Source organism: Salvelinus namaycush, chromosome 3 (genome assembly GCF_016432855.1).
Source record: "Salvelinus namaycush isolate Seneca chromosome 3, SaNama_1.0, whole genome shotgun sequence".
NCBI lineage: Eukaryota > Metazoa > Chordata > Actinopteri > Salmoniformes > Salmonidae > Salvelinus > Salvelinus namaycush.
Window position 1 is genome coordinate 23,038,619 of NC_052309.1, and position 13,552 is coordinate 23,052,170.

A 13,552-nucleotide genomic window follows, 5' to 3' on the forward strand; every position below is an offset into this window, starting at 1 on the left:
TCTGATATTCCATTGGATAGCCTAAATCCTCCAGCAACGGGGCATTGTGGGATGGAAGGGTCTGCCAAGTCATGTGCTTGAATTCCCCCTTGGAATGTGTGAAGGGGAGGTGGGGTGGGGAGAGTGTGGCCATGCCACTCATGAGAGATCTTTTCCCCCCTTGGCTGTGTGAAGATCTCAGTAGCATTGTGAGAGCATGTGAATGAATAACCTTCATTTGCATGGACTACGTATAGCAGCTCTTTAATTGGTTGCATTCAAGCCAGTCTTAAGTCTGTGTTCAGTTGTTTAAAAATGTCTGTGTGTTTGTGTGTGTGTGTGTGTGTGTGTGTGAGAGAGAGAGAGAGAGAGAGATAGAGAGAGGCAGGGAGAGAGTTTAAGTCATGTGCGTAATGTTAAAATGAGGAAAGCAGAAAGCTGTGATAATGATGCACTGTGAAGTTTATCGTTCGTCTGAGCACGCCTTGGGGAGGGGCGATTCTGAGCTCACTCTATAAGTGGGGATGGGGGGGTTCCATTCAATCACATGAATTACAGTGCTGTTGATTAATAAATATAATCAATTACAAATGCAACTGAAAATAATTGTGTGTGACTACAATGCAAATTAAAACTTACACTTTATATTATTTTCCTGGCTTTGAATAAATATACTTTAGTTTTATTCACAGAAAAAAAGTCTTTACCTTAATTTTGAATAAGATTAGAAAACATTTTCTCTCCTCTCCCTGTAGACTATGTAATCATTTTTAATCAGAGATGATGGGTGGAGGGAGAGAATGTGGGAAAGAGAGAGAGGAAGAGGGAAAATTTGCACAGAAATCATAACGTTTCTATGGAAACTTGTTTATGCCCGACTGGTGCATCTTGTAAATCCGATTGGCGAGAGAATGAGGCCTTGTCTCCTCCAAAGCCTGAAAGGAACTGCCCAGGCTCTAAGTGTGTAGGAGGCCCAAATGAGTGAAGAACAAAGGAGGGCTATTTTTTCAGTCTTTCACAGTTGATAATGAGCAGCGCAGACAATGGAGATGAGTTTGCTTCTTCAAGTTTTCCCATATTGCTTGAGCTTGTCCCCTTGCACCTGGTATATTTGACACATATTTGATTGTCGTTTTCCTAGCAGTGGGAAAGATACTGGGACATTTGCATTTTATTTAATTTTTATGCCTACTTGGTTTGTTCAAGCAAAAACGTGCATCAGTGACGGTTCACAGAAGTTGATGTCTTCATTGACAGGCTGAATGAATGTCTCTGATTCAGTGTTTGACCACGTTAGCTTCCTGGTATAATGGAGCCAAATGTCCGCCAGAGGTTGTAACCTTAGGAAGCTGATTTTAATGCAAATATGTTGACTCCTAAACCATCAATTTAAGATTTGAATAAAATATTGTCTTCATTTGTTTTCTTGCAAAATAAGGCCTTAAAGGTTGGTTAATTTGGTTTATCACTCACTCAATGTTTTTATAATGATGAAACATTAAGATAACAATGCTGTATAACGATAACAGAAGCTGGATTAATCCGGCGTCCCCTTATCTATAAGTAATCATTCCCCACGGCTTAAAAGGGTGTTTTTCTAATGATTGCTAGATTATAGACTTTGAGGGGCTGTGTCTTGAGATTGAGAGCAGCAGTCACAATATGTCTTTGGGACTGTGTCTCTGTTGGACCCCAGTGAATTTTATTTAGCATGTGAGGCTGAGATAAGGTGTTGGCCTGGTACCTACTTATGTTAAACAGTATCCCAGGGGCCTTGGAGTGGAGGCAGCATCAGGCCTGTCAGGTCCAGGGTGGCAACTTATGGCAGGAGATGAGGCAACATGGTGATGGAGGATTAGTTCAATATTGAAATCAAATCCACTGTTATTTAAAAAAATATGTTTTCACAAATGCACTCAGTGCAATATTGCTATTTGTCCTTGCCCTGGAAGACCCTGAAAATGGAATTTCCAGTCAATAGTTGCAGATGTTATACTTGCTAGTTATTGTGCTCGCTGTCATTGTATTACTATCCAGTAAAGGACTGACCACTCACTGTTTCCCCCACTATTGTCTGTGATTGTTTATTATCTAAATGCAGGTTACTTGTTGTAACAATGAGTTATGGTGATTCGGACATGCTTGTAACCATATGATATATAATGCATTTTATTTGAGGATCACCATGCATCCTAAACTGAATGTTTATGTATTACAAAAATATCCTGGTGTGCTAGCTGCATGTAACATCACTTTAAAACCCTACTGACTGTGGAGAAAGCAGTAATAATACCATTCTTTCTCTGATGAAAAATGACCATTGAAAGGATTTGTAAGATGGCAAACTGAATGAAATGGCAATCATTTAGCACCCCGGATGAATATGCTAATCACTCTCATTAATATTCATTACGCTTTAAAACTCACATAATACCCCACTGTGTCTGCTGATTTCTGTCCCTGAAAATAATAGTGATGAAAACGAAAAAACTCTTGCCTGCCATGTCAAATTGTCACTCTTTAAACCGCATTTCCTATGGAAAGTGGTGGGAGGATATTCAGAGCTCAAAGCCCTAATCGTGAAGATGACCTGTAATTTCCAGTGTTCAGTCTGGAATTTGAACACTGTCTTTGCTTTGCTTCTTAGCTCAACAGAGCAGCAGTCCTGTTTGATCAGCACAAAGGGAATGGAGGATCTGTTTGGGCATCCCTTTGGTAGATGGAGTAGTAATTGGTAGATGGAATTGGTAGATGGAGTAGTAATAGGCAGTCAAAGCTTTACAAAACCTGAGACATCCTAATCAGCACAGAGGAGCAGCAGACAGGGTATTGTGTGATTTTTAAGGTATCCTTGTCTTATATCCTTCTCTGACATCTATAGCTACTCGATTATTGTTGTTGTGCATTTAGTCAGGGTTGTGTTTTTGTAGGTGTATTATTCTCTATTTTTGTTGGACCACACAGGGTACGGCAGGCAACCATCAACACAAGTTGCTCTGACACAGTTTATAGAGAAATACCTAACATGGCTTTTGTCATATTGTTCTATTGATGTACTCCATTTTGAGGTGCTTGTGTCAGACCATAACTGTGAACTGAAGAGGGGGCTACTGAGAGACAACAGAATGAGACAGTCAGTGTCGGTGTTGCAGACAGCCATGAGTTATGTGTTGCTCACTTTAGTTTAAAATACAGTTGGTTTTTATTTCTTTTTTATATACTGCTAGTCGGCAGCTACCTCAAATGCAGTGAATCCTTTGTTAGGTGCATGACTTTATGCTGGCCCCTGGCCGTTTACCTTATCCTCTGAGGATCCCATGACCGTAAATACAGAGGATTATAACAGAGAGATTATCGCTGCTTTGTGGAGGATTGAGTGTTAGTTTGAGAAAGTTTGCTAACAGAGCTACATTATATACACACTTTGAAGAATGCATTTCCATTGGCTCAGAAACACTTTGGAGACAATACGGAAACTAAAGCCAGACACCTGATCAGTCTCTGAAGAAGCCTGAGGATAAGGGCAAATCAAACAGGTTTGGGAAGCAAACAGAGGACCCAGTGTCTGAGAGACAAAGACAACACCAATCTAACCGCAGGGCCAGGCAAGCTGTGCTCACTCCAGGCTGTGCACTCTGCTTCGTCTTTATGTACAGTAATAGTATGCTGTTGTCCAGTTCCGCTTCAGTATATAGGGAATAATAATGCATCAGCACATCTCCTAAGCTGTTAGCGAACGCAAGGGACCCTTTTTATTTTACAAATCATGAGTCCCATCATGCATGGCAAAGATCTGTAATACCACATAGAACGTCATGACGAAGGGACGAGAGAAGGAGAGACTAATTACTAGTGAGTGAATACAGCAAGTAGAGAGACAGGGTCGTTGCAGACTGGATACTAAACGAGCCATGACGGATTGACATAGTGGAACCAGGGCACATACTTTTGTCTAAGATATCATACTAGCATACCTTAGTTACTAAGGTTTCCCACAGACAGGCAGACTGACTGACATACAGACAGACATTGCTTACTGTTGATTCATTTTAGTGTTGGGAGAATTAGTCGGCCTCCTATCCACCAGGGCCTTAAGATGAATGAGTCATGAAAGCTGGTTTCTTGTCTATTAAACCATGTTGAAAGTGGTTGGGAACAGTGTGTATGCAAATTAAATGTAAATAAGGATCAAGTTGTACATTTCCGTCTCCATCGCAACCAAACACATCATCATCATCAAACTGAGCAGCATCTCTCTGGTAACTAGGACAAGGTTGTTTGGACTTTAAGCTGAACAAAAACACATTCATCACAATACCGATTTGTTTGACTTCTACAGGACCAGATCAAAAACTGACAACATCAGCTCTTCTCTCATTTTGGATTAAGCATGTCAGCAGACCTAAGGGTTCTTATCAAAAAAAGAAAAAGAAACCACTTGAGAAGTATGATGCATCAAAGGCAATCAGCAGGTCTAAATCCTCAAATAGAATTCAGCAGGGCCTGTTGCTTTGAGTTAGAGAGAGAAGATATCAAAATGAATTTGTGAAAGATAAGGTGTGGAGCATCTAGATAAGGCATGCATGCCATCTGTCCATCAGCGCTTTGTGTTTATCTGTACTCTCTCCTCACTTGCCGCAGATTAAGCTCAATCAGGGCCTGGGCAGCCCTCTGTCAAACTGATTTCCTATTGACATCTGCCCTGGTATTGTGCTGTATGTTTGCTGAGGTAAAGATAGGGGATGTCTGCTTTGTTTGCTGTGTTTTAAATCAATGGGCATTGATGTAAATGAATGCAAGTGTTTACATTATAACAGCTTGAGCTCTTGGTTGTTATCTGTGTGTTTGATGTTATCAACCCCAGATGTAAAAGCATGTCCCAAAGCTGTCCTCGACGGTCGGCCATGTTTATGTGGCGTTGTAAACACCCGCCCCCGCTTCCCTTAACATGTTCCTTACAATTAATTCACTCATGATTTGTTTTGCACCTGCTTTAAGTGAAGTGAAATAACAAACAATTTACTTTAAATTAGTCACTGTTGCTCAAGCAACTGCCAGCCAGACACGGACAACACTATTGTATTGGGTAAAGAAGAATCACATTTTATAGAGAGTTATAACACACTGTTATGCAGTGAATGTGATGTATGTCCAGACCTTATATGTATTGCTGTTATTTGAGTATTTGATATTCTTACCTTTCTCTGTCATATTTTGTCTGTTTCAGATTTCAGTATGGGAAGGGCTTGGTGATGTATCCAGAGATAGGAGACAAGCTGGACATTATCTGCCCAAAGGCAGACATGGGGCGGCCGTATGAGTTTTACAAACTATACCTGGTGAAGAAGGAGCAGGCAGACCAATGCAGCACAGTCATGGACCCCAATGTGTTGGTCAACTGCAACAAGCCTGAGAAGGACATCAAATTCACAATCAAGTTTCAGGAGTTCAGTCCAAACTACATGGGCCTGGAGTTCAAAAAGAACATCAATTACTACATCACATGTGAGTATCTGGTATTTAACCACACCGATGCATCTTATTTTATACCATCTATAAACTTTGTATTGATGCTTAGAAATTACAACACGATTGTTCCTAGATTATTCATAGTTTAATACAGCCCCGACATGGAATAGAATTGCAAACAATTCACAAGGCTTTTCCTTAATCTATCATTTAGAAATGGGTATTGCAGTGCTGCGATAAGATCAAACAGTTGTATTTTCCGTGGGCTTAAAAGGGATACTTCATGATTTTGGCAATGAAGCCATTTGTCTACTTCCCCAGAGTAAGATGAACTCGTGAGTCGTGGGATACCATTTGTATGTCTCTGCGTGCAGTTTGAAGGAAGTTGCTAACTAGAATTAGCGCAATTGCTAACTAGTGTTAGCGCAATGACTGGAAGTCTATGGTAACTGCTAACAGGCTAGTAGATGCCATAGACTTCCAGCTATTACGCTAACATTAGTTAGCATTGGCTTGCGAAACTACCTCTAACTTCCTTCATACTGGATGCAGAGACATAAAAATGGTATCCATGAGTTCATCTGACTCTGGAGAAGTAGATAAAGGGCTTCATTGCCAAAAACCCGAAGTATCCCTTAAACATTCCTTAGTATGCCACATATAGATACTGGCTCTTTTTCTTGGAATACAAGGCTTCTGAAATATTTGCTGTGATCTGAAAGAGACCTGTCTAGTACAACTGAATTGATTATCCTTCTGCTGAGCCTGAAATCGTTACAGCTCACATTAAACTCCCTCAGCACAACATGAACATTTTCTTAAGGTCATCTGACTATAATGTATGTTGAATGAAAATCTTATCAGGTAGTCCTTGTTCGGGAATGCCTGAGCGTCCTTGAGTATCTTTTGACCCGTTGTTTTTAAGTGCAGCCACTACTAGCCTAGTTCTCCCTGCTCAGTGCGACTCTAAGCGTAGAGGGGTCTCTGAATTTTCTGAGGCGAAATCGTTTCTGTCAGATCCGGTCAGTTGCAATAACACTTAAACTCTGGCAGAGGGGTCAGCTCCAGTCAAGCAGGCCTGATTTGTTCTGTTACACATCGCTGAGCCGAGCCCATTGGCTCTGACACCCTAACACCAGCACATAATCGACTTCACCGGACTCCACAGGTCCACAGGCCCAAGGCTTCTTTTCTTTAACCCTTTGATCCACCTGGTATGTCTTTAGATCATCACTGGTGGCTGGCTGGGGAAGGAGCTCTGCTATTGTCCTATCCTCTCACAGATCTAGCATCAGAACATCAATGACACCATAATGTCCAGTCTCACTGATAACTGGTCTTCAACCCAACGTGGATGTCCCATAAAAACACACTGAATGACTGGTGAAGCATGAAAAAGCGCTTCCAGCTTTGATACTTCTCTAATTGGAAACCAAACATATTGTGTCTTTGCCACAAACTGATTACATTTCTGATTATCCTTGAAAGTAGTCTGTATATTTTCCTCATGTTCTTTATTCCTGTTCCAAAAAGAACAATTTATGATGTGGTTGCAGGAGTAAATGGGCCACATTTATCAAAACATGTGTGCACACTGAATGTGTAAGAGCAGTCCCAGCCACACACGTACAGAACGTTGGATAAGGTATCCGGTATTCTTTTGACATCTCTTGATAAACAGTGACTCTTGTTAAAGGGGAAATGAGCTCAAGCGCTTGTTTAATTAGTGAACTCTGCAGCTCTCTGAGTATTGGTGGATTAGTGATGAAAATGAGAGGCAAAGCACAGTGCACTCTACACTGCTGATTCACTTGTTTCTTCATAAATCAAAGTGATGTTTGATAAAACGCACAACTTCCATTGCCAAGAGTGCTGCTGTCTGTGAGAATATCTCTCTGAGATCTGACTGACTTTGTCTTTGATCTAATCCAGGGTTTCCAAAACTCGGTCCTTACTTTACCCTCTGTAACAGTATTTCAATGTTTGGTTTGTTACATTTGAAACGCAAAGGTGCGTGTAATGTCTGTTTTTATAGTTTACTCCGTTTTCTACTTGAATCGTCTTTCTCTCTATCCTGGTGCATGCTACTTCCCACACCAAGCCCTGCTCCCTGTCACTCGAGGAGAGCAGTCGCTCGACCACGGAGTCACAACCACTTTCTTGCTGTTCATTCTGCAGCCTGCATGGTCAGATAGATGCAACAAGATGTTGGTGACACGCTGCTTTCCACTATTACACTATTAGTTAGTGTATCTTACTGTCTGCAAACTACTGTCTGCTAGTTTGTCTTTTCATAGCAAGTTGTGGCTCAAATCAATATTTTTAGTTTCTAGTAAGCTGGCTAGCTAGCTTGCTAAATGTAGTAAGAGTCAGAGCAAACATAGCTATCTAATACAGCATGGTACCAGTAATGGTGTATGCATACTATAGATAAGTATGTTGTTTGTGCAACGGTATCAAAGATTTGTATAACTAACCCAAGATAGACCAGAGCCTGCCATTTCCAATGGGAGCAAATGAATCATAGTGGGCAAAACAAGCAAGGAGATGGGCAGAGCCAAGCACGAGCTAGTGAGATCCTATTGGTGCGTTCTACAATTTATTTGCAAATTTCCGTTAGGGAGCGCCTACTCTGTGATAGTGATGGGTATTCCGGCTCTTATCAATGAGCCCGCTCGTTCGGCTCAGCTCACCAAAAAGAGCCGACTCTTTTGGTTCCCAAATGGCTCTTAAAAAAATATATGTTTTGTATTTTTTCAAGTCAAACAGTTTGCGATAGTTTGACTATGATTGGTGTTAATGCAATTCTAATGAAATTATTAAATGAAATCATACTCTATCTTAACCACAATGTATTTAAAAATGCATTGGTTTGTTATGAAAAAGAATGCTATTAAACATTTGCATTTAAAATATTACTTTTTAATGTATATAAACAAAGTGCATTTAAATCTTACCATTCAAAACGAATACAATCTGAACAGCATAATAGAATATTGCACCATATCAAACAAAAATAAATAACAATTTGCAAAACTGCAGCATCCCACAAATTGAAATGTAAAAACGAAGGATGCTATAACATGTGCATATGAAGTATAACTTTTGTAATGTATATAAACGAAGTGCATATATATGTAACAATTCAAAACAAATACAATCTGAACAACATAATAATAGAATATTGCACCATTTCAGAAAGAAAAATAAATAACAATGTGTAAAACTGCAGCATCCAACTTAAAACATTAAACTGGTCCCTCTTTTCTCTCTCTTCTTTATTATTTATGTTATAACCAGCAGCACACAGAAATGCTGACCATATTTAGCTTTTATGAGAGATTTGCATTCAGAAATGCAAGTTGCCTCACTTTCGAGGGGCTGACGTGGTTTCTTCACTCAGTAATTATTTGTCCCGTTTTCGAGAAGACCCTCTCAGAGTGAACAGATGTGGCCACTATGCAGAGTCTCCCTGTCATGACTTTAGTAAGCCATGGGTAGACAGAGGCCTTGTTCTTCCACCAGCTCAGAGGATCTGCAGATCCAAATAGCTCCTCCAAATAGGATCGGACCTCCATTATGGCATCTGCTGAGGCATTCCTTTGTGCTGCATCTCCAGTTGCTCTCTCGTCAAACAGCATCCAAACAGCAGACATTTGTGGCTCTACTGCTGGTGCTTCTGCTCCATCTGATCCCTCTTCTTCCTGTTGCCCTGGTGCCTGAGCCAGCTGACTGCTGGGGCTGTCCCTCCCTGCTGCTGAGGTTATTCTTTGAAGAGCCTCATCAATCGCTCTGGCATCACTGAAGGCTAACTTCTTAAACCTGGGGTCAAGTGCAGCGGTTTCTGATAGCACGTGATTATATTCCATTCTGTGGATCTTTCTGTCCATTGATGAACATAGGGTGTCCATCAACTCTGTCACATGTCCTGTGGTTACATTTGCTTCTCTCTGGTGGCTGGCTGTGATTCTCTGCAGACCCTTACACAGGAGTATCATTTCTGAAGCAGTCGCATAGCTGAAAAGAGAGATCAGTAACTTATTAGTTCAGGTTCATGTTTTGTCGACTGATACTACATTCTCATCTACCGCTCATCTACATATATAATGCTGGATTAAATAATGATGTAGTAATAACTGCTTACTGTACCTCTCTCCACTGATCTCCACAGTGACCTGCTCAAAGGGTTCCAGGACTCTGCACACCTCCTCCACCACCTCCCATTCCTCTTGGGTCAGAGCATCAACAGGTGGATTGCCAATGTCCCGGGTAGAGATGATGGCATCCTTTGACTCAAGAAACCGCTTCAACATATAAAATGCTGAATTCCACCATTGTCCATTGTTTAGGCCTCAGCTCAGGCATCCCCATCTGGCGTTGTGTAGACTTTAGTTTTTCAGCACCTACTGTGCTCCTGTGGAAGTATTCCACAACTGCTTTCACTTTGTCCACAGTGGGCTTCATCACCTTCAGAGCATCTCTTACAATCAGGCTGATTGTGTGGGCAAGACATGGATGATGGGTCCATTTTAAAATGTTCATGGCTTTGGTTATGTTAGCTGCATTGTCGCTAACACAACAGAACACTTTTCCATCTACTTGCCACTCTCAACAGTTCCTCTGCCAAGTTCTCTGAGTTGTGTCTATCGATGAACTCAAAGCAGTCCAGAAGACAGCTAGCCATCGAAAAATCTTCAATGAAGTGACATGTAACCAACATGTAAGAAGTGGTTACCCTTGATGTCCAGCAGTCAGTGGTAAGGCAAACTGCAACTTTTTGGACTCTTTCCCGCACTGAAACCTGTGTGCTCTCGTACAGTTGTGGAATAAGTGATTTTGAAAGGGTTTTCCTGCTTGGAATTATGTACATTGGATTTAGACTATTGCTATAAATTCTAAAACCTCTGTCCTCCACGATCGAAAATGGCTGGAAATCGGTGGCAATCATTTTAGCCAATGCAATATCAATTTGGCCTTGTTTTGCTACAGACATAGACCTTGGCATAAACTGGTCCATAGAAGACTGTGTTGCTGTGGGTCGCGGAATAGGCCTACTTGACTGAGTGGATACATCTCCACGTGTGGAGGTGCTGGCCCCACCACTATGACTAGCAGGCCCGCTAGTTTCTCGAAGCTCCGCTACAGCTAGCTTCACAGTTGTGTGCACAGTTCACATATGCCGGTGTAGGTTGTGCGTTGAACCGACTTTATATGAGATTTTGTTTTGGCAAATTCTACACTGTGCTCTAACATTGTCTACATTCTTAAAATGCATCCAAATGCTACTGTGCTTCCGACTCATTTTCCAGCTGTTGTTTTCACAGCTGTCCTTCATCTCTCTCCTCGGTTGCTAAGTGTGTGACTGTGAGTGAGTTGGCTCGGCCGTCCCATCTTTGGTTCATTGGTTGACACTGCGTGTCTGATTGACAGGAACAACAGGTGAGGCTGTTAGTCTGAGCAGACCGTCAGAACGAATGTGTGTGCACTTGAGCATTTAGGCCTATATTATTTTATTTCTTTTTTTGTTCTTTGAATTAGTTAATTCTATTCATTTAAATCTTTTGATTATTCAGATCTTAATTTTATTTGTAATATTTGTATAAATATATTCGGCTCTTCTGATATGCGAGCCGGCTTCCAATGTTCACCTACAAGAGCTGGCTCTTAGAGCCGACTCGTTCGTGAACGACCCATCACTACTCTGTGAAGTACGCGTGTGCAATTTGCCTTTGCACTCCTTCTAAACAACACCGTTTTTGTAAACTTTGGCAAAGGGTAAAGTCTACAAAAATGCAGTCCACTCTGTTTGATACAGATTATAGTTTTGGAAACAGAAAACTGTATGGAAATCAAATGTTTCATCGATGAGAAAATTAGAAGAATGTCGGCCAAAATCCATCTCACTCCATCTCACTCCTTCTCCCACTAAGGGCCACTGGGCTTCCTCTCATCACCTAGTTTGGTAGTGAGTGGAAACGCCAACCAGATGCTTCACATTTATACACGAGACAGAAAAATCTGTCTCATTGTTCTATCTGTGGCAGTATCTTCTAAATCAGAGAGGAATAGGCGAAGCATGTATATGTTAGCTAGCTACATGAGGTAAGAAAACGTCTAATGTAACATCTAATTAGTGTCACCTGGAAACATTGGCAAACAATTTTGGTTGTTATGTTGTTATGTCAAACAACAATGAGCCCGGTTACATGCACACAATAATATGATTATTGTGGATAGTCAGATTAATATAATGTTTAGTTTAAAAGGTTTGCATGCTTTGCGAGAAGAACGATTTTCCTAATAATCCTGTTTACATGGACATATCTGAAATCAGGCCACCTGATGGGACTTAAATAAATGTAGAAAATCACCAATCAAAATAAACGTTCTACCACAGTGACCATGTTATTTTTACAAAGCCTATTTGATTTTGTGTTTGGACAACTATTTCTATTTCTTTCAGTTTATCCGAACCCACTTCACTTGCGCATGAGAGAGAGTTTTGCGCTACCGGTGCTTGCACATGAGCAGATCAAATACACCATTGGAACGCCGATTAAGCAGTTTACATGTCCTAATAATTTGAAAGATTGCTCAGAAAACCAAGTGTTTTAATTGGCGAGTGCTTACTTTGACCTTACACCGATTAAGATAATTGTATTACAGAAAAACTTTATTGACCTGAAATTAGTTCTGAATGCAGGTAAACCTAAGTATATGTAAATATAAGTATGATGATTTAAGCATGTGTACTTTGGATGGTGTCCATATTGATCGTGTCCCTGCTTACTAATATCTGGGCATCTGGATAGATGGAAGCTGTCTTTAAAAAAGCATATTGATGAGTTAGTTAAGAAGCTGAGAAAAAAAATGGGTTTCTTCTATAGAAATATGTCCTGCCTCTCGCTAAATAGTAGAAAGCAGATCATTCCGTTTACGTTCCTAGACTATGGCAACATCATCTACTGTATATGAACACAGCTGCCACTTCATTAAAGCCGTTAGATGCAGTTTATCACAGCACATTGCGCTTTATTACGGGAGACAATTTTAGTACTCATCACTGCATTCTCTAGCAGAAAGTTGGTTGTCCCTCTTTGATGTCACGTGGGTTGATACATTGCCATGTTTTCATTTAAAAAGCCCGGTCTCAGGGATGGTTAACTCTGGAAATTCCTTTGGTCTCTACTGAGTTAGGTAAATCAGCTTTTAGTTTTCTTGCACCTTATTTGTGGAACAATCTTCAAAATGTTCTTAAATTTGATGCTCTGGTGCCTCTAGGGCAATTCAGAAAGCTGATTGAGGACCTTATTACTGAAGAATGTGTTTGTTTTTTATGACAATGTTTTTCTTTCTGCTTGCATTTTGTATTTATATTTTGATGTGTGTATCTTCTGTAGTTAATGTATTCAGGGCTCATATGTGAAATAAAATAGAATGAAGGTTAAATAAATAAGCAGAGTAAGGTGTTTACATTACTATTATGATACTTTGCCTACTGGTATAATCAGTTTAATATCGAATTATTAGTGTGCATGTAAACATACTCAGTGTATTCAAGGTGCGGCCCACTACATTCCAACTAGGGTTACAAAGGGAGGATATATTACTGGAAACTTTCAAAGTTATCAGTACACTACCAGCATTTTGCTACTTTTAAGGATTTTATGTAATCTATAACAAGACATCTAGTGGCTTCAGATTATCACAGTTGTCTAAATATCTCTGGTCCTCTGTGTGGCCTTATCACATGTAAAATATATAAAATAACTAAGTAAGATGATACATTTTTTGGAGAGAATTACAAAATATTTAATGACAAAGCTGTAAAACATTATCCTAAATATAAACCATCTATTTAGTGAATACAATTAGTGTTTAATATGAGGGTTTCAGCATTCCTTTTGTTTACACACATTTATTTTACTATGTCAATATGTATTTTTTGTCAATGTTTTGGCGTCAAAATGATGGCAGTTGTGAAGAAAAGTCAATATTTGGAAGAGTTAATAGAAAATAATCCTGTTTTTTTCAATAATTAGGCTATTTTCTCTTTAACCATGTGGTCTATCTACTACAAACTCACGGACAATATGGACACATA

The 13,552-nt window shown here is 40.1% G+C and overlaps 1 protein-coding gene across 1 annotated transcript in view; it reads left to right on the forward strand.

The window, feature by feature from the left end:
* LOC120045086 (ephrin-B1-like) overlaps positions 1 to 13,552 on the forward strand; it is a 77,022-nt gene that overhangs the window by 22,158 nt on the left and 41,312 nt on the right. Inside the window, exon 2 of the mRNA XM_038989956.1 lies at positions 5,207 to 5,484. Coding sequence (XP_038845884.1) covers positions 5,207 to 5,484 — 278 coding nt within the window. The remainder of the gene's footprint in view (positions 1 to 5,206; positions 5,485 to 13,552) is intronic.